Source organism: Neopelma chrysocephalum, unplaced genomic scaffold (assembly GCF_003984885.1).
Source record: "Neopelma chrysocephalum unplaced genomic scaffold, ASM398488v2 Primary Assembly neopelma1_23, whole genome shotgun sequence".
NCBI lineage: Eukaryota > Metazoa > Chordata > Aves > Passeriformes > Pipridae > Neopelma > Neopelma chrysocephalum.
Window position 1 is genome coordinate 688,125 of NW_020897691.1, and position 27,816 is coordinate 715,940.

The following is a 27,816-nucleotide window of genomic DNA, read 5'->3' on the forward strand; positions in this document are numbered from 1 at the left end:
TCTTTCTCTCTCCACAAGTCAAGATAGAGACACTATAAATCAGAACTCTCATGTCAAGGTTTAAGGGAAGCAAAAAATATCCAAAATAGTAAATCAACATGAGGTTGCCTATATTACAGTTGGCAGTCACAACTATACTAGAAGTCAGAAGATTAATGCTGACCATTTTTATTTCCACTGCCCTAAGAGTAAAAAGCAAGATTGAACACCAGGAATCTTTGGTAACAGGTGCTGAGGGATTACTGCATATGCTGCTAGCAATTTTTCTCAATGTATATGTCAGGTTTCAGGGAAAGGCAGCGCTGAGGGAAGGAAATAGCCTCAGTTCCATTAAAGTTTTCTTAAATAAATGCAGGGAGAGGATGTTCACATAGCAAGTATTCTGGCACTCCAGAAAACCTGTTAGAAATTAAAGGAAAAACCTATGCTTAATTAGCCTCCCCCTTTGCAGTCTATTGAAATCAGCAGGATGTGACAAGAAGTAGGAAAAAAGTTACCTCTATTTTAGCATAGTGTATGGAGAGCAGCAGGAGTTCAGCTTCCATACACCTAGCTACTTTTGTACTGAATGCTTGAAATCACCTAGGAGAATTAGGAATACAAATCCATGAAAAATTCCCTCCTTCATTAGCAAACCACTAAAATAATCGGAGCTTCAGTGCCATATCATCATCAACCTATACTCTTTCCTGCAATGTGAAGCATTTATCGGTACACAGCACCTAAGACACGAGAGTTGCAGCAAGAATGGGGCCAGCACAGTTATTTACAGGTCTAAAGTTTCTTACCTGTAATAGCAGCAATCAGTGGGGTACAAATGGAGAGGGCAAATTTTAAGCTAAGGTAACATCTTAGAAACATTGGACAAAGGCCATTGCTAACTACTGAAGATAGGAAGTGTCTTGGTTACCTCTTTCTGCCTTGATAGAGGCTACATAACACTTAAGAGCTCCTACAAAGCTTTTACATTCCATGAACTAGATTAAGTAGGTGTTTGCATTACTGCCCCTTTTCACTGTAATTCAATCAGCTATTGACTCTAGGATCTCAGAGAGCTGGTCGGTGTTTGTTTACAAGGTAAACGAGTTCTCAGTTATCATGCGTTTTCATGAATTGTACTTGAGAAAATAAGCAGACAGGAAAAAAGGAGGGAAGAGCACAAACAAATGTATTCCCAGATTAATTTTTCTAATTTAAAAATTGAATATAACTGATCATATAAAAATTAATAGAGAAAATTAATTCCAAACACAAGTTAAAATTTGTGTACATAAGAAAGTAAAAATTAAAACAGTGCAAAATACTCACACATTTATGCAAACAAAAAGTTATAACTAAATACCACAGATTCTTACAGGAATGAGAAAAACTCTGGGATTCTAGTTTCCAGGCAATATATATTAGAAAGAAATAATATAACGAATTTCACTTAGGAGACAAGACATCCATTTTAAGATAATCTCTTAGCAGAAGAAATTTCATGGTATATGTCCTTTGCTTTACAGAACCAGATATTCATTGCATCACAGAGAAACAACATATCTCAAAACTTTCCAAAGACAAAGGGAGGAAAAGGGCAAGTTTTCTCCAAACTGGGAAAGGTGAGTTACACAAGAAACTGCAAATCTTGATGACCATTTCAATAATGACATTATCCAGTGATTGCCATTTCCATCAATACAAAATGTGTGGGGCAAGTGCAGGTCAGAAAACGCTCACCTTGTGCAGTGCACAGCAGCAGGTGTAGCATATTTCAATAAAGAGAAAACATCAAAGTAACATACCTTTCATGGACTGGAATTTTAATTTCTCTCTTCAATGCTAAATAAATTGTTCTGGATGGTAATTTTTCTTTTAGTTTCTTCTAAATAATTATATTTTTAAAACATGCTTAGACTGGAAAACTATATTTGTTAACTTCAAATATACAGAGTTGTTTACCTTAAGTGGATTACTTTGATACTAGGAACATGCTTTGAGGCTAAGCAGATGGCATGCCCCTGCAAGTATAGTATTCTATGGTAATCTAGGGTAGCTTTAGTTTATTTCTTTTTATAGCTCCACGGATCACTCACAAACCCCTGTTTAAAAATCAAGGTCTATTATCTGTATTTTAAGCTGTGAATGAAAGCTAATAATCTGCAGTCGACGTACAGTGGATCTAGTTGGCATGAAGGTTCAAATTATTTTTGTTTACACGCCAGTGCCAACTTAAACATATCACAACTAGATTTCCAACCCAGGTCCAAAGAGTGTGTATATTTTCTTAAGCTTTTGTTTAAATAATGGCCACATGCAAGTATCCAAAGATTCAAACACCATGGTTTCAGATTTGTACCCTAGATAATTTCTGTTAGAAATGGACGTAGTCTGGAATCTTGTTAAACTTTTTTTTTCTGTAATCAAATGACATGAACTGATTCAAAAAAAAGTGTCATGGGGAATGTGTCAGCTTTGGAAAAAAACCCGATCACTGGAAATTGCTTGGGACCCAAGACAGAGCTACCATGCAAAATTAGAGATCATTCAAATACCTCTGCTTTCCCTCTTCCAAATGTGGCACTTAAGTCCTAATCAGATCATTGCCTCCACTACTACACACTGGCTATTCTTGCATGTAACTCATAGTCTTTCTCACCACAGTATTTTCACTTTGTTTACACTGAATCATAGAAAAAGAGTATTCTTTATGCCCCAACTGCCAGCCTCCTTTCACTTAAGGAGAGTCACAATTCCCTTTTGATTGGCATTTAATTTATATATGTGAAATAACACCAATAACAGAAAGCAGAAACAGCCTGTTAGTTAGGGCTCTCACAGCAACGGGGAGCACAGAGAAGCAATGACTATAAGCATGGATCTCCTACATTTCTGAGGAATGTTGAGCAAGTATTAAAAGTCAGCCACTAAAGTTGTGCACTCAAACTCCAAAAAGACCTTTCATGGTCTTTCAGGATGACTGAGATCATTGTGATTAAAATTTCCCCCACTAGTCAGCCCAAGACCGGCTTTGAAGGTAGAAATACTTGTGAAAATGATTTACAGATGTTTTAAAACTTTCTGCCAGTACTCCTATGGAAAGACAGTCTGTGGATCTTTTGTCTTAACATTCTTTTTATGTATTTCTTATTCAGTATATCATGAGGATGAGGGAAAAGAGTAGAAATTTGGATTACAGAGTAGAAATTTGGATTACAGTTATTAATATATAGCTCTTCAAAATGTCCAAAGGAGTGACCACAATTTAACTTTTAAATTTAGTTTGTTCAGCTAATGAAAGAAAATCCTGTTAGATTCCGCATAGTTTAGACAGCAAGAAACCAAATTGTTTTCACCTAAGTCTCAGAAAATAATTTTCTCTTAAGGATGTTGAGGTGACGACTATTTAACATCAAGAACTTCCCAAGTAGTGCCCAAACTAGGAAACTAACGTATGGCTTGAAAGAGCAGTTGGGGCCACCACTCTCCAGCATGAAGAAACACTGTCAGCCAAGTCACTTGCTCTTCAGACAGAAACATTCAAAACTTCAAAACTTTCTTCAGAAAGGCACAGACAAGCAGCTTTCACTCTGTGACAGTGTTCACAGGCTCTTTCCTGAGAGGTCTCTCAGGCCTCAGCAGCACCAATGCCCTGGGTGTACCTGCACAGCCTGCTATGCACCTGCACCACTTACAGGAATATCAACAGCAGATTCCTGACCTGACTCTCACATCTGCTGGTGTCATGCTTCAGCTACACCAGTAGCTACAGCCAGAGTACTGACATGAGTCAAATGTTTCTCCTGTGGAGCTTCCCAAGCCAAAGCTGGACTCTGTGTTACAAGGATATCCTCTCCAACCCGTTTCTTTCTGTTTCTTTCTAGCTGCTGCCTCTGTTTCTTACCTGTTGTTCCTGTGTATGTTCCGACAAATCCTCTGTTGCAATGCCAGGAAAAGTTCAGTTTTGTGAACTTCCCCTGGACCTCTGAAAAACTGAAGCCAGGACATTAAAATGGAATGGCTAATTTAAAACAATATACAGTCTTTAACGAATTAAAGCCCTGGTATTCCTGGATTCCTTAGGGCTTTAAAACAGACACACACAGAAAGATTGTACAGACTAGCTCCTTACTTTAAATTTCAACACAAGTCACATAATATAGCACCTATAAGGAAAACCAGCAAACAACACAAGTCGTGTGATGAACTGAAGTTTACCACGTTTATGCAAAAAACAGGGAGAGATGAGATTCCAGAGTCTCTGGAGAGTTAAGTCATCAAAGCAGCACAGCAGTTTTAAAATGAGGCCCCACAAATACCATCCTCATGTAAGCTTTGTAACCCATGTAAGATGCATGAGAATTTTTAAAAATATTCAAAAAGAATTCTCAAGAGGGGAAGGGAAATCTATGGAACGTTCAGCAGCATTTTGAACACAACGTCCACAGTACCCCTTGGCAGTAAGGCACTGCCTCACCTCCTCCTTCTCCAGCTGCCAAACCACACAGGGATAGGGAATGAGCATGGAAAGGATCACCTGCAGTTTTTCCAAGAATGGAGGTAACTGTAAGTAGAGCTTATCCCATGCTGAGTAGCTGCATGTCAGTTATACATGAAACTAAGTTTCTTTATTCTTATTTTGTCTTAAAATAAGAAGTTTTAAAAAAATCTGGCAATTTCTGCATTTTGTTCAAAAAACATGCCTTGCTACATCTACAACAGTAGCATTGTGTGGCCCTGCTTAGTGTTTAGCTGTATAAAGACATGGAAAATGATCCCTAGAACAGATTTTTCAGGCTACTTTCAAGATTATCTATATTCCCATTAGGCTCAATTAATCCAAATATGACTATATCTGATTTCAGACTGAAGCAGGCTTTTGTTCAAAATACACTGTTACACTTCCTGACTAGCAACAGGAAACAACTTTCAAGACTAACCTTCAAAAATATCTCCTTCTCAAAAAATTACCTTTCTTTTACACTCCAAGTGAAATGGGCTTTATGTTTCTCACTTGTCCTGATGCAATAAAGTTCCTCCTCTCCAAGAAAACAAGCTCGCTGTAATGGGGCAAACAGGGAACAGTACCAAGATCTCAAAAACTCTTAGGTATTGTAAAGGACAACTGAAAGGCTCTGGTCCAGCTCTGACTTCTAGTTCCTGCATCGTGCTATCACTCTTTGAGAGACTATTGAAACTCTACAGCCCAGTCACAGGAGAGTTTTATTCAGAAGAGCAGGTTTGTTTACAGAGTAGTCAGGCCAAAGCTGAAGTCAGAGTCCCAGAAGTTTTCTCTATGTTCAGTGCTATGTCCCTTGGCCTGTTAGAGCTTCACAGAGTCATCAGGGAGACAAGCAATAGAAGGTCCCTCCCTCAGCTCTTTGGCAGCATCAGTACCAGCATATACTGATCCCCTGACTGGGGGTGGCACACTCCTACATCATGCTTGAAGGACATAAGGCAAGAGGCTAGAACACCTTAGACTGTAGTGGCCCAAAGATACAGTCCTCCTTGTGACAAAGATCCAAACTGGAGGCAAAAGTTAATTCATGCAAAAAAATTTGAAAATGCTCTATAAATGATTCTTCTTCTGTAAAGAATCTTAACATTATTTCACATTCGCTAAGTGAATTATTCTCATCACAAATGTGTACCACTAAGAAGCAAGTTGATGCTAAATCAGCATGATTGAAGCGTATCTGAGACAAAAATGAGTGATAGCCCTGAAGAGAAAGGCAAATTTGGTGCTTGTCATTAAAAGCACAACTAATTGGATTCAGTTTGTGTCAGAATCACCATTAGAAATTCATTATTCATACCTGTATCATCTAATATTCATAAGCCTACCAGCTGAGCAATTTGGACAGTTTTCAGTGTTTGTTCCTTTAAAACATTCACATGCTGTTCCCCGGGAATTCTGATGTGTCATAAGTTCCCTTGCAGCAATATCCCAACAAATGACAATTCACAAGAGTTGCAGCCCTTTTAGCTGGTTTGGAAATCTGTCAGCTATAGATCAGGAAATATAACAGTCAATTATTGAGATATGTGATAAGTCTCCTATTTTTTCTAAAACCTGAGAGTCACTATGGCCTCAGGACACTTCTTCATGGCTCAGTGCCAGCTGTAGGCCAATCAAGTGACTATCACTGTTGGACTAGTAATGCCTGAGAATAGAAAAATTATAAGCTCCCAGTATTCCACTCCTGATGTTTCTCAAGTAATTACAACCAAAATTTCCCATGGATGCCTTGACATTTCCTCTGTACTATGGTATTTTAGTTAATTGGGTTTTTTCCTCTTGATGGATGACTTATATGTGAGCCTCGTCTGAGGTTTGCTTTGCTTGTTAGGGAACTTAGAGTGAAATACTGTGGGACACTATTCAAATTTCAAAAGAGTATGTTCACTCTTCTACTTCAAACTTCAGCTTCTCATTAGCAAATTTCTCTGACTTTGTAATAATTTCTCACTTACTGACTGTGTAAACATTGTATGTGACATAAATTCAAAAAAACAGACATGGTTGGTTAGTCACTACTCCACGTGCCACTAACCATCAGAAAAAGCAAAACTTTGGAATTCATAGGCCTGGTACAAAGGACTGTTTCACGTTGTAAACAGTGCAGCATCTTAGTGAGTTAGACAACCACTGCCTTCTACCTTATGTTTTATAATACATATACATGTGGGTTCTTATGCTTCTTACTCCAACTTTAAAAAATGCAAATAGACATATAAGATGCAAAACAAAAAATAATTATTCACATTTTGAAAATAAATTGTGGATTTTCTTGTTAAAAGGTCAAGCAGCGAACAACTGATTTGAATGTGCTTAAATTGCCAGCAGATGATGTAACTTGAAGTCCAGGACAAAACCGACTTATTTAAGTAATATTACACTAATTGTGCAATACCCCAAACTAAACCAGGTGGTTTTGTCTTGCTAAGTAGAGTTTAAGAATAAACAATCTAAACATGAGATCTCTGCAGGGCGAAGCATACTCAAGAATTCACAACATCAGCTAGAAGCTAATAGAGTTCTACTTAAAATTATGTGATTTACACCAGGGATTTTGAGTAAATTTAATTAGTTTCCTACATTTCAGCAGAGTATACTAAGAGTAAATGAATTCCCTCAGCATAAACAGTGAAACAACGAAGAACAAATGAGTCAAGCCATCTTCATAAATCAATTCACGCTAAAATATGTGCTAATCCCAATCTGCACACCAGTTAGATATTACCATGTGTATACATTCAGCAATTTTAATTTAAATTGCCTGCAGTCAAACAGAAAAGGGCAGCAGACCACTGTCATCATTCACATGCTATTGCAGCACCACATCTGCAAAGAAAAAAATGGCAGAGCTGCCCCAAACAACTGGATCTTCTAAAATTCTATTCTTAATCCTTTTACATGACTCCCTTGCTGTGTGACACTGATTGAACATGTGTTGCCCTCATGTTGGTGAGTAAAAATAGGAGACACAAATATTCTTTCCAGATTTATGGAGTCCAACAACTTTATAAATTTTCCATTTACCTTTAAAATAAAATGGAATCATATGGCATTACTAATAATTTGGCTTTCTCAAGGGAAGGAAACTAATCTGACAATGCTTGAGGCATTCACTCAAAGTTCACTCCATGTTTTGAAATCAAGATCTCTCACTGGATTGGTTTGGAAGTGCTATAATAATAGCTTATTCTCTTGATATTTCATTACTTTCACAACTCTTCCCAAGTCAATCTGTTAATTAATAAAAAGCATTAAAAGACAAGGATTATTTCAATGTCTTTTGTTACGTAAGGATTCAACTGGGCTAATGAGATTAGGTTTTGCAAAGAGTGTATTTCTGCACAAAAAAATATTTCCATTGGTGATAATTGATATTTCACTTATTAGCTGCTATGCCAATTTAACAAAACATTTTTACTAACAAATTAATAAAGATACTTGTGAGATTTTTTTAATGAAATTTTACCTCAATATTTTTTTTAACATTGTCTGAATATTCAACAGAAAGGGTGTTCCAAGGCTGAATTTAGACCGTCAGGTCAATTTAATGACATGACAGGGACAGGAGCTGAAATCAGAAACCTTAATTTTTCAGCCTGAAAGTGGAAATCTTGATAATTTCCCAATATGGAAGTAAAATTCAATAAAGAAGTCTGAAGATTGCTACCAAATAGAACTACCACCTCCAGTTAGCTCTACAATTAATTGCCTGTCTCAGAAAATTACTTGGATGGGCCCTTCTCATTCAGGGATACACCGCCCTAAAAGTGTTGCTAAAATATTATTCGGGGAGCACAATCCCATTTTACCCCAAATCAAGCATTAAAGAGACGTTTTACAGAAGAGGGTAGAAGTATTACCCCCATTTTACAGATAAATGCGTACAGGTGGATTGAACAATATTTTCATGGTAATTCCTGAAAGTCTGTGATAGGTCTGTATCTGTAGCCATGTTTTTGACATGCATGCTGTACTCTGTCAGTCCCACTTCTTCACTACAGAGTCAACTCCTTTGAAAGAAGTTATGTTTCCAGAGAAGGAAAATCTGAGAAATCTCTCTTACCTCGCAAAAAATGATGCTGCCACTGAGGTGCCCGTGGATACTTCACTGGCAACATACGTGCTCTGGGAAGCAGGGAAGCTGTACAGGGAGGGTTTATCTGCATTGTAGCGGTTCAATGCTGCTTCAGTCAGGCCCTCTCGACTAGTCTCTGTCATAAGCTGAGATATCTGAAAACAGAAAAAAACAGAAGTGTCATCAGCTAAAGCTCACTAGCTGACCCCTCCTAATCCAGAAGTACCTCCAGATTGCAGATGGAGTAAGAGAGGCATTTCATTCGCTACCTCTTTGCTGCTCTGTGAACAAGCTTATTGCTTCTTTCATGCTAATCTACAGTACTTTAGCTCAGCTCTAACCTTGTCTGCATTAAAACTAATAGGATAAATTTATCCCATCAATAAATGTCAATAATGTCTGTGGTTTTCCATTCATATAGAAAAGAAAGAGTAAACCATAATCCTTGCCTGGTTTTACCTTATGCTACAAGAGAGACAGCTTTGCTATGTGCAAGATATTTATATTTTACTTTAGACCTTTGTAAAATAACACAGCACTAGTGTATTAAGCATTTTTGTTGACCTTTCTTCAGCTAACCCAACACACAGCACAGGAAGAAGTCCCATGGGATCTTAAGACAATTTATCATCTCTCTGGAAAATTGGGACCATTACTACTCACTTTCATTGGCTTTATTAAAAGATTTTAAACACCTCATGATTTCATTCTTTTGACGACCCATTTAACATTTTTTCCTCTGTTAGGAAGCCTCATCTGAGCTTTTCATTTTCTGAAAAAGAACCAGAGTTCAAACTGACCGGACCCAGCTCTCCTCAGATCAATTGAAAGATCCTTTGACTTCAGAGAAAGTTGGATCAGCTCTACTGAAGCACCTCCTCAAAACTTTGATTTCAGTTTCCTGACTTCTTTTGGATGAATTTACAATGAAGTAATATCATCTACTGTACTTCATGTAATTCCTAAAAAATTCCCTTTCTTCCTTCCCTCGTTTCAATGACAAATAGCTTTTGTTCACCAATGTGTGTTACAAAATTACTACATATGCCTTAAAAGAGCCCTCTCAAATTATCGCTAGCAATCATCCAAGGCATAACTTCCTTCTCCCTGCAAAAAGTTTGCAAGAGGCAGTCTCTGACCAGTTCAATTTCAGTTTTCATGCCTCTACTTATCACCACAATAACAACAGAACATCTTTGTGAGACATGTCAAGAAAAGTACTTGAAATAATACTGTAGTTCTTTTTCCACTCAAACTTGCTTTATTTCAGCTGTTAAATATTTCAGTTATTAAAAGCAAAAAGTTGAAGAACTGATTTGTATTTGAGAGGGGAAAAAGATGTGATATGGCAAAATTTTTTAGATCAACTATCACACGACCTCTGTTTCTCTCATAGAGAATTGCTATCCATTCTATTATGGCTAAGAAGATAATCTATGTGTTTACCCTTAATTGCATACTTTTAGACCAATCGACTGTAATACTTCAAGAGCAGGAATACTAAACTAGCCACTCTATTTTCATGAGGAACCAGTAAAATTGCTGCAAGTGCCCCCATCATGTTAATCCCATGCTGAGCCCTTCTAATTTACAGGATTCACTACACTGAATAAGCAGTGCTCTTAGAAGGCTACAGATGAAATCCTGGATTTAAATCATCTCATACTACTGTTAGAATGCAGGAATTCAGGCTGTCTGCCAGGATACGTCCACATTTCCAGTGAGCAGGCAGACAGTTCTTCAGTGTTCTGCTACCCTATATATGTCCACTTGGGGCATCCAACACACTTGATTTCACTAAGCAATGATTCCTTACATATTGCATAATTTTTGCTAACTCAGCTATTTATATTTGCAATGAACTAGTACAAGATTCTGCCTTTCCCCTCAAATTATCCTGAAACCAAATTCATCAACTGCTAAACAGACATTTTAAAAGCCCACTCTTCAGAGCAGAGTATACATATAAACCTAACCTCATCTTAGTTCATCTGATTCATATATCTGAAATCAGAATGGATTATCATTAATTAATTACCATTGTTGACAGTGTCACCAGGAAGTGCTACTCCCATGGCAACTGAACAGCAGTTAAGAAATTGATGAGTTGACTTATGTCAACTGCAATCATAACCTCTCCATATTCTGCCAAATAAAGGTTTACAGCTCCAAATATGAATTTCCACAGACGGTGCAGTACATTTCTATTGGTGCCAGCAGATCCCCTGAAGTTTTAAGACGGTGAAGCTTGAGAGGCATTTGAGCCAACTGCAAAACAGGAAAGGATTTTTGTATCTTGGTATTTGGAACAACCAGAAAACAACCAACGTGACATGGGCATAAAAGCCCATGTCATGTTGGTTACATGGTTTCTGTGATTATAGAGACTTTGAGGTGATCCATGCCCACATCCACAAGTCCTATTAATGTGACCAGCACAGAGCAATAAAATGCCTCAAACTGATTGTGCACGTTCCTGTAAAGTATTACTCTCAAGCTTCCTCAGAATCTGTTTAGATGCTTGGTTCCTGAGTTTATTGGATAACTAGTTCTTATACACAAGCACTCCAAAATAATCACTTACCAAAGAAATATGAGATTGTTTTACAAAGATATAAATATAAACCACTGCTCCTCACCTATGCACTCAGAGAGAAGTGAATATTAGTCAGCTAATGGAATGTTAATGCTTTTTTAAATAAATAGAGATGAAGATCTTATAAAGCCTGATATTTAGGTCACATTTTCTTACACCAAAATGCAAAGGAATTGAAGAAGAAGCTGGAAATGATCAAACACATTTACAAATTCTGTATTTGTGAAGTACCACACTATCGATAGGACTGAGAGCAAAGACATAAACAATACTTATTTTAGTAATTGCATGTACTATGGGCAGATGCTGAATGGGGTTGTTTTTATATAAATGTAGGCTTTTCAGTACTCCTGCTACTTTGTTGTGTGTCCAACACAACAGTCCAAGTACTATAGGGGATGGTCAGCTGCTCAAATTGCAAGCTGTGAAACATCTGTATGGTACTGACCACCAGAGCCTGCTGGACAAGCAGCAGCTCTCCTTTGTGTTCATTCACACCACTTGCTTTGTTGCAGAACACAGGAAGCTACTTCTTGACATTGACATTGATGTACCATCTGCGAAAAGCAGCATTCCTGAGAGCCCTCCTAGAGGTGCCCTGGATGGACACTCATAATGCAGCGTGTTGGACTAGTTAAACACCTTCTTGATCCTGAGGTCCAGCACCACTGCCTAGTTTCCTTACAGATGCTGGCACACTTCCTGGCCAAAAAAAAAAATCTGTTTCTCAGCATGAAGTCGCTCAGAACTAAACTCTAAATGTACATACTGTCTGTCCTTGAGCTCCATTAATTTACTCTTTTCCTCAGCAGGGACACTTCATAGTCAACAGTGTATTACAGGGATACTGAAATGGGAACACACTTTGTTTTACCTCACATAAGATGTAGAAAAATCAAGATAAAATAAGCCACAGTCCAGGATTTCCTAATGTAGGAATATCTCCAGTTTTAGTACTTTATTACTTTCTGCCAATGTGGGATTTTTTCAACAGTGAAATGTCTCCAGGAGAAATGAAAGCTGAAATATTTTCTTGAATTTCAAACATTCTCCAATTCCTCATCTGGGAAGCCTGCAACACCACTTGGTGTTACAAAGGTAAAAGCCCACAGAAGTACCTTGTGATACTGCAACACCCATAGCCTCTAACAGAACAACAGATTTTGTCTGAACAAGTTAAGTCACTCTGTTGCTATCTTTTCCTTATATCCCTTTAGTCATGCAGCCAGTGGTGATGAAAGGTAAAAATGGTGCTGTGAACCGTGTTGGCATCCAGTACTTTTCAGAGTATTGTTCATACTGCATAAATTCGTACAAGTGTGTCAATCCATGGGCTGAGTACCTCACTAGATGTGTGGCCACAATATTTGACTAATAAATCCTCATTTATTCCCAGATTTCAGTACATATACGTAAGGAAGGGGGGCAGATAGAAATCCAGACAATTATATATATCTGGAGACTACTGGCTTTAAGTCAGTTATTTTGCATTTACTTTATTTTCCCTCATAGATTGGAGAGAGTAGAAATCATTCAAACTGTTAAACCAAACTGAAAAGTGGTCTTTGGAAGTAGTATCACCATCTCATTTATCCTGTCCCCCAGTCACAGTAACAAATTATCCCTTTCTCTTCTGACGTCACTCACTGAAGTTCACACATATACAAACTCAAGTAAATCACCCAAAATATATAAAGTATTTAGGGAAAAACACAAAACAGACATTTCCAAAGTTATTAGAGAATTTGGTTTTCCCTGTCCCAGTGCCAAAGACATAGTTGAAAATTACACTTTGAGCATTAACAAACTCACTTTTTCTTTTTTACCTTTCTCTTTTTCCACACTAATGTATGCTTGGCAAGCACAATTCAAGTAAATCTGCCTCTTTAGTGTCACCATCTCTCTTACTAGATGCTGTTTCAGTATTTAAGGGAGAAAAGACTTGATTCTTAAATTCTCTTTCCCTTCTCTTCTGTGAGTAGCCACATAGCATATACAAGAGGTTTAAGATCAGTTAATAGGACATAGGAGAAATTCCTTCATAGAATTGTTGGCAGCACATCAGTGCCTGGATAAGGAACAAAAAGGCTAAGAACGACACAACACAACCTTTCATGCCTCAATAAAAACCTTCTAAGTGCATGTGGGACAAGACAGATATCCCTCCCAAGGCTCCATTTTTTTCTCCTGCCTCATAAATGCGAGGCATCCATTAACTTCCTCTTTCACTGGTTGCTGACAGTATACAGCAAGAGCTAGAGATAAATCATGATTTAAATTCCCTAATTCGTAGGAAAAAGATGGCTCTGCAGTTAAACTACAGGTGTCAGCCAGTCTAGATTCTCTTCCTATTCCAATTACAGAGTCTCTCTGTGCATAAGACTTGCCATCATGCAGTATGAGGTTAATTATATTTACATAAGGGCGTTTTACATCCAAGCTCATTAGTGGTTTCTAAAGCTCCTAACTGAGGACTTCCAACTGAAATTACTGTACAAATGGAAGTTAGCATTTATGAAAGATGTGAAACATCCATTGCTCTGGAGGTAGTGAAGCATTCAGGAACATCCCCAAAATCTAGTTAACATCAGTAACTGATGAATGAACTGAATGCACAGAAATGTATGAAATATATCCATGTCAAAGCTAAATTCAAAAATTCAAATTCACTATAAAGCAATTCTCAGAGTCCAGAGTTCCTAACCCCAGGAGAGAAGCTCACCAGCAAGAAGAAAGTGAAGGTAGAAAGCTCTCTTTCATAAATGCACAAACACTCCTGAATGGCTTCTTTGGCAATCCACTCTTTATTCAGAGCAGCACTGAATTTTCTCCCCAATAAATACTGATGTAATTACTTCCTGGGTTATTTTAGACAGCACATGTCTACATTAACCAAGAAAAAAGCTCTTCTTAAAGAATCCCCTTTTAAAAATGAGTCGAGGGAAGCACTAAAAGATAGATGTCTCAAAGCTTTAGCACACCAAAAAATCATAAATTCTTATAAATCTGTTTATAACACAAGCTTAACAGCTTAATACCAAGTTTTACATTACACACAATCAAGTATTCTGGTTGTTCTAAGATATTAATTTTTTACCTTCTGTCCAACTCTTTTTGGCTCTTCAGTTTACTCTCAGTCATAACAAGATAAAGTTATTCTTCCTGTTTGGCTCAAGAAGCCTGGTTTCTGGTCTATGGGAGTGATGAAACTAGCACTGGGAGATGCAACATATAATACATCATTCACGTGTCTTTCTTCTGACGTACACATAGAAAACTTTCCTGAGAACTAAGCAACACTGTTTTTCCTGGGCTTTACCTGCTAATTCTTAAAGGTTGAGGCAAGTATCTAATTTACAAATTCATTTTGAAAACTGAAAGAATTTTTTCACTTTCTTTAGTGTTTAAGTGTTTGCTATCTGATGTGACAGTGCAGTGGATTGTAGAACGAGACAAAAATCTGAAGTCTTCAGTAAGCTACCAGCTTCCCAGCTGCTAAAACTGTCAGTGGAATTACAGTAACTTGCCTATAGGAAGCAGCATCAGAAAACAAACAGAGCAGGAGATAATACTTCTGGAGTCTCTTCGGAAGGGAGGTTAATGAAGGAAATATTGGAGTTCTACCTCACCTGGAGAACACATCCCTCAACAAGGCAATTTATCAATAAGAAGTAGGCTCTCTTTCTAAAATTTGGCTATTTTCTCTGAGCTCTCTTGGTAATATTGTTCATCACTTCTGCCTAACATGGAAGTTCTGCATTAATCTCTGTGCAGTAATAAAAAAAGTGCAGCGTAAATTTATGTTTGGTAGCATTCAAAGGACAAGGTAGCAGCTGGGATTCACTGTACTCAGTACCAAAAACTAAAAAGAGAAATGTGGATAATTTGACATTTACTGTATTTCATTTTCATCATTTTAGCATGTTGTATGAAAAAAGGAAACAAAAATAATAAACGGTCAATTTCAAATATCATTGTTAAATACAGCTTCAAATACTTTGCGGTAAATCTGGTAGAGGGTTTACTGAACTACCAGCAAACTGAAGTGGGATTTTAAGGATGAAGAGGTAGAGGAAAAGAGGAATATTGTGCTGCCCACACAACTATCAAATTATTAACGCATCCTTCACAGGGCAAAAGGGAACAATTACACCATTCAATCAGAGCAACTTGAAAGTGGTGGTGATTTACTAAGTCAGTCATCTTTTAATACACCACGGAATACCAAGGACGTACTCTTCATCTCTCAAAAATCACTCACTACAACAGAGGAAACATTTAAGAAATTATTCAGAACAAAATCCACCTTTAGGGAAAATAATTTTGAAACAGTAGTAATTTCCTGTAGCTTATATAGCATCTTGCCATTTGACTATGACTTTTTTCTCTCGTAGTAAAATACTAAGCTTTTCTATAGCTAGAGATCACTGCAACTGCTGATACAGGCTCTGTGTGAACCAGAGCAAGACATAAGATCCTGATAGTCCTTTCCTTGTCAAAAGAATGTGTTCTATGAGCAAGGGGCTGAAAAAGGACATGCATAAAGTCTGCTGTGTTCAGACTCCTTCTTGAAGGTAGACATACTGAATGCTGCTTAGTGAAGGCAACTTGCTATTCATTGTGAATACTGAAGCTCTACGGATGATCTTCAGGAACACTCTGCTCCTACTTCAAGCAAATTTACACACAAAGTCTGAAATATTTCTAGCAGAACGGGCTACTGTAACAGCACAGATTGTGTCTAAACATAAAACAATATTTTAGAGTGAGGTTTTTCAAAGGCAGAATCACTGGCATGGCAAAAATGCTGATTGTGCTTTGTATTTAACAAGAAAGAGTCAAAATATATTTAGCATAAACTACTTCTATTTAAACATAACTTAGTTACCATGACAGCACGTAGAGCTTAATTGCAACCTTCAGCTTTCTACTGTCCAAACGAAGGACGACCTTTGACTGTTGCAGCCCCTCCTATATCCCTCTACAAAACAGATAATTGTTGTTGTTGTTGTTGTTATTACAGAGATTCAGTGCACTCCTCAGCAAAGATGAAATCCAAATTTTCACACACATAGATATATCCTCCCATCAAAGCTGCTATGTGATATATTCAGTTCCATGTTACACTCAAAAGCCCATTAAATGAAACACTTTGCCACAAATGACAATGTCTCAAGATTAACTACTTAGAGGCTACTTGGATGTCCAAATAATGCTGGAGTTCTCTACTGTAAGACATTTTCTTCCAATTCTTACTTCTAAGAGTTCTGCCGTACCAAAGAGATGGGGGTTTTTTTCCAGCTGGATTCCTATAAGCGTGTGGGGCCTGACGGGATTCATCCAAGAGTACTATTCAAAGAGCTGGATGATGTCATCATGAGACCTCTCGCAATGATCTTTGGAAATGAGTCTTGGAAATCTGGAGAGGTCCTGATCGACTGGAAACTGGCAAACACTGTCCCAGTTTTCAAGAAGGATAAGAGGAATGACGCTGGTAACTACAAGCCTGCCAGTCTCACTTCACTACCTGGTAAAATCACAAAGAAGATTATACTGGGAGTAATTGAAAAACACCTGAAGGACAACACAGTCATCAATCACAGCCAGTGTGGCTCTGTGAGGGGAAAGTCTTTCTTGTCAACCTGAATTTCCTTTTTGACAAGGTAACCCACCCGGCTCATCAAAGGAAGCCAGTTGATGTAATCAGTAAAGATTTTGATACTGTCTCTCACAGGATCCATCTGGACAGAGTGTCCAGCACACAGCTGGATAAACACATCATGTGATGGGCGAGCACCTGGTTCTTGGGTCAGACACAAAGGGTAGTAGTTAATGCGGTAAAATCAGGCCAGTGACCTGTTACTAGTGGGGTTCCACAGGGCTTCATTTTAGAGCCAGTTCTCTTTAACATCTTCATAAACAACTTGGATGCAGGACTCGAAGGAATAATAAGTACATTTGCTGGGGATACTAAATTGGGAGGAGCTGTTGACTCCCCTGAAGTCAGAGAGGTCCTGCAAAGAGAGAAGCAACCACCAACTATGTGAAGTTCAACATGGGGAAGTGCCAGATTCTGCACCTGGGATAGGGCAACCCTGGATGTACGTCCAGACTGGAGAATGAGATGCTGGAAAGCAGTGTCATGGAAAGGGACCTGGGGGTCCTGGTCAATGGCAAGTTGAATATGAGCCAGCAGTGCCCTGGCAGGCAGGAGGGCTAACCATGTCCTGGGGGGCATCAGGCAAAGCATCGCCAGCTGGCCAAGGAAGGGGATTGTCCCACTCTGCTCTGCACTGGGGCGGCCTCACCTTGAATATTGTGTGCAGTTTTGGGCACCAAAATATGGGAAAGATGTCAAACTATTAGAGAATGTCCAAAGGAGGGCAACGAAGATGGTGAAGGGCCTTGAGGGGAAGCCATACGAGGAGTGGCTGAGGTCACTCTTCAGCCTGGAGAAGAGGAGACTGAAGGACACATCAGAGAATCACAGAATTGTTAGGGGAGGAAGGGATCTCTAGAGATCATCCAGTCCAACGCCCCTACCAAGGCAGGGTCATCAGGACACAGGAACATATTCAGGTGGGTTTTGAATGTCTCCAGAGGGGAAGACTCCACGACCTCCCTGGGCAGCCTGTTCCAGTGCTCTGCCACCCTCAATTTAAATAAGTTCTTCCTTGTTTTGAGGTAAAATTTCTTTATGTTTTAGTTTATGGCTATTGTTCCTCATCCTGTCACTGGGCACCACCAAAAAGGGTCTGGCACTGTCCTCTTAGCACCTGCCTTTGAGATACTTATATGCATCAATGAGATCCCCTCTCAGTCTTCTCTAGACTAAACAGGAGCAGCTGCCTCAGTCTCTCCTCACAAGAGAGATGCTCCAGACCCCTAATCATCTTTGTGGCCCTCCAGTGGACCCTCTCCAGTAGATCCTTGTCTTTCTTGTACTGAGGAGAACTGAACCCAGTACTGCAGATGTGGTCTCACCAGGGCTGAATAGAGGGGCAGGATCACCTCCCTCAACCTGCTGGTCACACTCTTCCCAATGCACCCCAGGATACCATTGGCTCTCCTGGCTGCAAGGGCACACTGCTGGCTCATGGTCAACTTGTCATACACCAAGACTGAGGTCATTCTCAGCAGAGCTGCTCTCCAGTGGTTCAGCCCCCATCCTGTACTGGTACTTGAGGTTATTCCCCCCCCCAAGGCGCAGGACCCTGCACTTGCCCTTGTTGAACCTCATCAGGTTTCTCTCTGCTCGACTCTCCTGCCTATCACGGTCCCGCTGAATGGCAGCACAGCCTGCAGGTGTATCAGCCACTTCCCCCAGTTTCTTATCATCAGCAAACTCGCTGAGGGTGCATTCCATCCTTCATCCAGGTCACTGATAAACAAGTTGAATAAGACTGGACCCAGTGTTGGTCCCTGGGGAACACCAATTGGATTCTACTCCACTGATCACGACCCTGTGAGCTCTGCCATTCAGTCAGTTCTCGATCCACCTCACTTTCCATTCATCTAACCCACATTTCCTGAGCTTACCTATGAGGATGTTAAGGGAAACAGTGTCAAAAGTCTTGTAAAGTCAAGGTAGATGACACCCACTGCTCTCCCCTCATTGACCCATCTTGTACCTACAACAAAAGGAATCAGTATAGAATCTGAAATCGTATCAATCAAAGCTTTATTCTTGCTTCCTCACTTTGTTTTTATATATTTATTAATCAGAAAAGTAAACAGAAGGAAAAAACATTAGAGGAGGGGAAATTTCATGATCTGAAGCATTCAGAACAGCAAATATCTAATCTCAAGTTAACCCTTGTAGAGAAGTTGAAGATTCTAGTCTGCAGTGCTCCTTTAGTCTGAATGACACAGCTTGCAAATTTTATCTATTGGCTACTACCTAACTGTCAAACTATTTTCTGAAAGGTAAAGAAGGCCTCTATCTTATTACAAAACTGCAATAGCTATCAGAACTACCATTCTGAATACCTTCAATGTTTTCTGATGTCCCCTCAGGATTATGCCAGCCTTTCCTATTCCTCTCCAAGGAAGCTGCAGGCTAGATAGCGATCCTGGTGTGCAAATCTGCTCACTCTCCTCACCCCAGAGGTCCCTCAGAAAAGCAGACTGCCCACAGGCAGACCCCTGCAAGGCTGTGAGCCATCCCTTGTGAGTAGAGCAATAAAGCACCATCAGCTAGGCCCACATACATCTCTCGTTCACAAAGCTCCACCAGCCGAGCCTCTGATGACAGAATAGCAATGTAAGGTTTCCCAGTTGGCATATTCCCACACTGACTCTGCAAATGAAAAGGAGGAACATCAGCTAGCAAAGAGAGGTCCTGTTCTCAATTTTGTATCTCTAAGCATTTTAACAATGAAAAAAGACACTGTGCAGCAACACAATAAAACTGCTTCCTTTCTTGTCAAGAAGATGACAATAACATGGCAATCTGTGGGAAAGCTGAGGCTGCCTCTAGCTTTCAGAAGATTTTTTTAAATCTGTTTTTATGAAGTAGTTAATTCTCTTAATTGTCTTGCTGCATTATAAAGCTGTGCAACTGGAAATTAATTGGATCTTTTTCTACTATGACTTGTTTGCTATCAGATTAGTAACATTTTACAAGAAAAAAGGCCTTTCTTTTGTGTGACTCAGTTAAAGTTGATTTCATACATCCAGATTCAGCATTTACACTGTAATCCCTTGTTGCATCAGCTACCTTTTGAGTCCTCAGCAGCCAGGCTAATTGTGCTAAAATAACTAGTGCAACAATGAAGAGCGTGTGCAGACTACAAAAGATGAGTATGTCTGACTGCTGTCTGTACACATGTACACATGGGGCAGCAGCTACATGAAGTGACTGCACTTTTAAAGCTGAGGCACAAGTCTCTCTGGTTCACTGTGTGCAGGAGTAATGCATTTGCTATGAAAACAAACTTTCATTTCTCTGATCAGTTACTAACTGCCAGCAATGTCAAGACATCATAAGAAGTTCAAATCTTACTGTAGGTGTTTCCCTATCACAAACAAAAATCTGTGAGCCACTGACCTTTCCCTTGTCAGTTGACAAGAACAGCTCTAGAAGCTACCGGAGTGTGTCAGCATGGGGGCTTAACTTAAATGGCATTATTAACCCAGAAAGGAACTTCTTTCTGTAGCTAGCAGCAGAGTAAGGAATAAAAAATACAATTAGTTCCTCCACACATAAATGTATGAACCAGATCATTAGTCTTTATTTAAAACACATATGGTCAAATTCTACCATGAATATATGAGGAGAGAGAACTACTTCATTTCCAGTATGAAAAAAAATCTGACAGTCGAAGAGATTCCTGCAATGATTACTACATAAGAATGTGGCATAGTGCAAATTCAGTTCACACACATATTCACCTCAAGATCAGACCTTTGGGGGGGGATAAGATCAGTACATATCTGATGGGTGTCTTACCAAGCTGCCCGGGTTTCATAGAATCATAGAATAGGTAGGGTTGGAAGAGACCTCCAAGATCATCAAGTCCAACCCCTGATCCAACTCCAATTACTATATCATGGCACTAAGGGCCACGTCCAATCTCTTTTTAAAAACCTCCAGGGATGGTGAATCCACCACCTCTCTGGGTAGGCCGTTCCAATGCCTGATAACCCTCTCTGTAAAGAATTTTTTCCTAACATCTAACCTAAACCTCCCCTGGCAGAGCTTGAGCCCATGTCCCCTTGTCCTATTGTTGGTTGCCCGGGAGAAGAGACCAACCCCCGCCTGGCTATAACCTCCCTTCAGGTAGTTGAAGAGAGTGATGAGGTCGCCTCTAAGCCTTCTCTTCTCCAGACTAAACAACCCCAGCTCCCTCAGCCTCTCCTCATAGGACTTGTGCTCAAGTCCCTTCACCAGCCTCGTTGCTCTTCTCTGGACCCGCTCCAGCACCTCAATGTCCTTCATGAACTGAGGGGCCCAGAGCTGAACACAATACTCAAGGTGTGGCCTCACCAATGCAGAGTTTGATCCCCAGGAGTCTAGAAAATGCCTTGAATCTATTTGGAAACTGTTACCATTCCAGTGACTTTCCTGTCAGAAAGAAATTACGAATATCAGCTTTTCTATAAACTGCTGCCACAGGTTTAATTAGTGCAGGCAGATACCACAACAATACAAATTGTTTTCTCTGTGTGTTAGATCATAAGACTATCAGTAGCGTACCTTTATAAAGGTAGAGACCAGAGGACTTGAACCTAGCGTGAGGCATGAACTTTTGAACAAATACAAAAGAGCTTCTTGCAGAGAAGAGTCATTTAGAAGCCAGGCATGTTTTGGAAGTAGCAATATAGAAGCCTGGGAAATATGAGAGAGACTGAGAAATCTTTTTCAACTCATTAAATATTCTAAGCTTGAAGATTTTTTCTGTAATATCCTTTTCCATATGTTTTCCTAAATCATCTTCCCATAGATGTACCCTTTTAAAAACTGAGTAAATACAAGCCAACTTCTGATACCAATAATATTGTTACGCAGTTTTCTCTTCTGCTGCCTCACTGAAATATTAACAATGCAGTGTATGAAAGGAGTCTAAGGAAAGTCTTGTAAATCCTAATCCATCCTTAGTGGAATAAAACTTAAGGTGCAGATCTGAATGCTTTGTAAAGTTTGCATTTCTCAAGACAGGTGAAAGTCTCCAAGTACCCTCAGGTCTTCTGACAGTACATTCAAATTTCACTGCAGGCCACAAAGAAAGCTTTAAAAAAGAAAATACTGTGTTCAGATCTTAGCATCTAGTCATCAAGTTGGTGCATCGTTCCCTTCTATTTCAGTTCAGTTTTACCAATGCTAAAACACATCTTCCCATGTATTACCCACATTCAGGTAAAATCTCTTATCTTAAAAAGAGCAATTTACCTCATTTATGAAAAAGAAAGCGTCTTTTCTGTTTCCTCTGTTTGGGCTTGATTCCCAGGAAGCATTTAGAACTGCAAAGTATTCAGTCCTCTGCATGAAATTTAGTTCTTAAAATGCAGTTATCAGCTTAAATGCTTACAATGAAATTAAAATCACTCAAGTTGCATTCAGGTTAAACCATCATCTGTAGTGCTGTCTAAGAGTCAGTTTTCTCTCCTAATCCTAACTAACTGACATTCTGTGAGGTTAGGAGGGCTCAGGCACTGGAATAAGTTCCTGTGCTAAGTCATAACAGCTGTCCCCATGCACATGCTTTGCCTATAGCAAACACAGTTTTATCTTAGAATCTCTTTTCTAGAGCTAAGTCAAAGAAACCAAGTCAAACTGTCTTGAATTTGCTGTAAAGTATGAACATGCATTCACAGTTACTGTGTATTAGTAAGTTTCCTAAGAAGTTATCATGCTGATCATGGGTCTGAGTCCTAAGACATAGATTTGGGTAGGATAGTCAGAACAGGAGCCATTATGCAAGCTTGAATGCAGAGCTGCTCAGAAGTTCAACCACAGTATGTTCAAATGGGCTCAGCGGGGCTAAATGTAAATGCAAGGGATTGGCTATTACTTGGTCCAAAAATGCACAGAAGATGTGCAGGTGTGGAAACATGAGAAATACCAACAGAGTGGTGTTGCAAGAAAGGCACTTTCAGGAGGCTGAACTCCAGCTAGAAAAGCCTCAGAACTGTGAGCCTTGCACTTCCTAAGAATCCCTCTTATTTCATCCCTGCAAGCAGACGTTGATATTTTTCAGAAGTCAACACTCTTCAGAAGTTGCTTTTCAATGCAAATACTTTGCAACACCTTGACAACAATCAACACCTCAGGTCAAAAAGCATAGCAATATCATGTTCCTCTTTTCCCACAGAGAACCAACATTTAGGCTCAAGGTTCATGCTGAAGACTTCTACCTTAGCAGTGAATTCCACAAATCTAAGCCAGCACCTCACAATGTTTAGCAGTCATGCTAAACTGCACTGCCCTTTAGCTTTGTGTAGCTGCCTTCCCCTTTTCTGTCCCTGCATAAATAGTCCCTTGCAGAAGTTACGCATCATAAGGAGTGACCTCTATAAAGTTAACAAGGTTGGTCTTTCTAATCCCTGTCACAATACATGAGCACATCTTACTTTCATGTTAATAATAAAAATAATTTTAAAACCATAGCAGGAATCATAATTTTTCAGAGGAATACATGAAAAGAATTCAAAAGGTGCCAGAAGAGCCTTCAAATGAGGGCAGAGCTGGACAGAAACAGTTCCTTCCTGCCCTGAAGGTGAATGCCTTCAGTCATACATTTGGTTGCCCTATAACCTTAGTTTGCATAGCTACAGCTGTTATTAACAGTCATAAAAATCACTCAGCTATAAGCATTTGACTTGGAGGCCACTTCCTGGGGTGAATTCCATAGGCCAACAAGGTGCTCGGTTATCCTACATTGTCTTCTGTTTACTCTAGATTTACAGCCCTCTCAGCTAATGAAAGCAAAAAAGAGGAGGAGCACATCCTCAACTAAACAAATTAACCACTGCTGGTGCATATTGAAAATTGTTACTAAATGGGCCTCTCTCTGTTGTAGTTCCCTTTCAGTGGCACAAAGGATCAAATTGTGACCACCAGGCCACATTCTTACTAGGGTACTCTGCTGAATGGGATGGATCTTTCATACACTGCAAGAAACTGCCTCAGCTTTTTACATATGCTCCCAGACTCAGTCTATTTTCCAAGCAAATCATGTTTTTGTCTCCTCCCATTTGCTACAACTTCTATCATGTTGTCCATCCAAATTATTTGTTGCAGCTGGCCTTGTTTGATTTGCAAGCCTTGAAGGGACCCAAGCTGAGCACAGTTTTCCAGGATCTACCTCAACACTTATCTGAAGCTGACCTAGCATTTAATTCAAATGCATATAATGATCTTTCCCCAGTATATGCAATTTGCATTTTAGTTTGCAGGAACTATCATAATCTGTCTTCACTGTGACAGCTTTACAGTACAAAGATGATGTTCCCACGTTCCCCCTTAGGGCCCTTGTACACTGAGAACTTTAAACATGCTAACTGTCCATTCTCAGCTGGAATTTCATGCTCATTCACTTGCAGACTGAGTAATTAATACCAATGCCCATCTCCATTGACCAGCAAAATAAGGTCAGATGAAGAACAATATTTTCTTCTCACCAGTGACTTTAGATGCATCTTTGTAGACAATGCTGAGATAGAATTCCTTTACTTTTCTTGGAGGGCATTAAAAAAAAATCAGTGATCCATTTAGAAGATATAAACTACAGACATGGGTATTCTCAAAATTGCACAGCTCTGGAAAATTAATTATAGAGAGGAAGGGGCATAGGCTTTAGTCTGACTGTGCACTACAGTTCTTTCTGAAAAGGCAGGAGAGGAGACAACTGAACATCCATAACCTGCAGCACTAACAATCATTCCCCTCAAGAGATGATATTCTTTCAAATTTCGTCAGTATAGCCTATCATGAGAATTTTGAGTGGACATATTATAACCTGATTCATCAGGGATTATTTTACACTAAAACAGAACTCAGACCAAACCAAGGGTAGACTCCATACAGCTTTAATGATCTTGTATGATTTCCTGTCTAGGAAAAGGGCAAAGACAAATACAAGACAGTCATATGCAGTCTTATGCATCTTACTACCTAATGTATTCAGCTATGAAATGCAGTGCACACAGTAAATATAGTCAATTATTTACTCTTTACTCATAGTTACACTTTGTGCATACTTTCACAGCAAAACTTATTCACAGTATATACACAGAATGTTCTTCCAGTTTTTGTTATAAATTACTGCCTATGTACTACATTAATCTCCAGTAGGCTCATACTTTGTGAATTGTCTAAGGTGCTCCTAATTTTCTTAATTTTTGTATCCTTGTAGGCTTATTATTTCCCAATTTTTACTACCAATGTTTGCTAATTTTTATTACTGTCTGACAGTTCAAGTCTTACAGATACATTTATTTCTTTCTCACTTAAGTCAGCCTAAATAAACTTCAAATGGCATTGCTTCACTTATTTTTCTTATTTTTCTTTTATCTTTTTTTGAGTTAAACACAGTGACAAAGAATATAAAGTTTCTTCTACATAGGACACAAAAAGTCACTGTCCCAAGGAGTTTGCTCAATAAACTAAACTGACAAAATGCACTTCACCAAGGTTTAAAAATGAACAGTGATTAAAATAAGTGGAAGAACAATTGGTTGATATTTTTAATAAGCAAACAGTAAGATTATATTAACTGGCCGCTTGGGAATAAAACAGATCTATAATAGATTTAATTAAATGTATTTAATGAAACCCAAGTATAACAACAACAAAACGGTGCATCATCTGAAATGATGCCTGAACTCTAGTAAACCATTCTGAACTGTAATAAATGTCTCATTGTTATCTTCAGAGTATTTTTATTTGCACATGAAATGTTTTCAATCTTTTCCCTCCAACTTGTTTAATGGGTTTGCAATGTAAAAGTTTCAGAAGTTACTTTTAAATCAATTTTTGAAAGGAAGTCTTTATTCTATTATTTTTAATAGAGCATCATGGACTGACATGCTGCTCCATGGGGACATATCAAAAGAAGGATCAACGTCTACAGGTCACTGGAAGTACAGTGCTGTAATCCATATAACTGAAGAAAAAGGTCCCTTCACAAGGTGAAGGCATTTACTAAGTCATCTTGAACAGTCATTTACACTAGGACAAATGGAATACAAGATAGGCATGAACTAGCTCCAAAAAAATGTAGAGCACTATTCCACATGCAGGACAATGACGAACTAAGCCGGAAACATTTATAGAACTGATGCTTATTGTGTATTCTAAAGAGGGGCTGAAACACTCCCACTCTGTGTACTCATTTTCAAAATGGCATGCAGTTATTAAAAGGAAAAAGCATGATGATGCTCTATCACCAGTGGAGTGAACTTAATTTCAGATCAGAACCTACTCTGAACTCTACCAGCAATTTCTTTTGGAAAAGCAGCAGAGGATTCCTTCTTCAAGGAAATTAGGTGGAAGATCTATTTGTGCATGTATATTCATAAATACATGCATGCACAAATAAAGAAACAAATCAAGGATACCCAAAAAAATCAGAAGTGGAATTAATGTATATATGCATTAAACAATTAAGTTCTGTATATTATTTATGCATCAAGCAAAAAAATTCTGGGATAATTCTCCAAATACTTTCCACCACTAAGTAGCTGTGCTCACAATGGCCACAGGAACAGGAGCCATGTATAACAGGTGCAGATTAGCTCTGCAACCAACCCAGAGGACTGAAACTCCAAAACATCCATCCCTAGAGACAGTGTCCCCTAGAGGCAGTGGGTTTCATTCACACAGGGTTCAGTCTTATCCAACAGGAACCAATAATTATAAAACTCCAGGAAAAAAAAATATTATGGTTAAAAAAGCTCAATTTTCCAGCAGAAAAGCATTACGTTACTTTCCCTTGCTGAAAACAGAGCATTGTAGGAGAATGACAGGACTTCAATATTTGCTGGAACTACATTTATTAAGGCAGAAATTAAGGCAGAATAAACAACAAGAAATACATATCCTGGACTCAGGAGCTTTTTGTAAGAATATGTTTCAAAGACGCTAAAACCTAAAAACTTCAGAGGTCAATTTGAAACTTCTACAGTCTTTTTCTTTCCCAAGGGCATGCTTTCAAGTGAATCCCTTTAAAGCAAAGTCCTTATTTGCAAGTTTCTTTTCTTCTCAGAAAGCACAGTAGCAGCTTGTTGTAAAAGGCAAAGTGTACGAACTCTGTTCAGCTGATAAAAATTCCAGCTCAAACTGCATTTGAAGATAAAAAACTATCAACCAGCAAGATATTTTTAGTCAGTCCCTTCTGTTACTAACATTTTTCCAAATTGTTCTGGACCCCTAAAATTTCTCTGTTTCATAATTCACTCTGATATTGATTCTCTCAGGCAGGCACAGAATAATCAAACCGCAACATATGAAATGACAAGATGGCCCTTTTATTCTGAGTGTAATAGAAAAAAAAGGTTATTTTCTCAACTCTTTACAAACTGCATAGCAGCCATCTCAGGCATATCCTTCCACTTTCCTGTACATCTAGTTCTTAACACGTAAAAAGCAGCACAATAAAATTTGTTTCCTCCCTCCAAGAATTTTTGATCATTTTACAGAAACGGACTTTAAAGTCTGCAAAATATTATACAGTTCAGCTGAATTTATATCTTTCCTGGTAAAATTTCATTTTTCCCCACTTCATGCCCATGCAACATTTAAAAAGTCTTGGAAGTAAATTCTCTAATTACCTAACACAAACCATTCTCTTGCTCTAGTACAGTTTGGCTACTGATAGGTCCTTTGGCTTTCTGTGGTATCATCTGCTACAGATTCTCCAAAAAATTATGAAGAGAAAATTTCTACTCAGTGTATTCAAATTGGGCACAAGAATACTAGCAGCAGTGCCATCAATAAAGATTTTTTTTATCATAAATTATATCAAATTTTCCAGCAGATAGAATGGGATACTGAGGAGCAAACAGCTGTTTTCCAGCATTTCTGTTAAGCTTTTATAATTAATAGGTGCCCTCCCATTCTCTTATGCTCAAAAGGAAACCAAGCCATAATAATCCTCCACTGGCACACTTGAAATCACCTTTACTGGAGAACATAGGAGGAAT

General features: G+C 38.8%; 1 protein-coding gene across 1 annotated transcript in view; it reads right to left on the minus strand.

The window, feature by feature from the left end:
• The window catches only part of KIF26B (kinesin family member 26B), a 284,115-nt gene that overhangs the window by 160,376 nt on the left and 95,923 nt on the right, over positions 1-27,816 (minus strand). Inside the window, exon 4 of the mRNA XM_027683763.1 lies at positions 8,565-8,731. Within this exon, the coding sequence (XP_027539564.1) occupies positions 8,565-8,731 (167 nt within the window). The remainder of the gene's footprint in view (positions 1-8,564; positions 8,732-27,816) is intronic.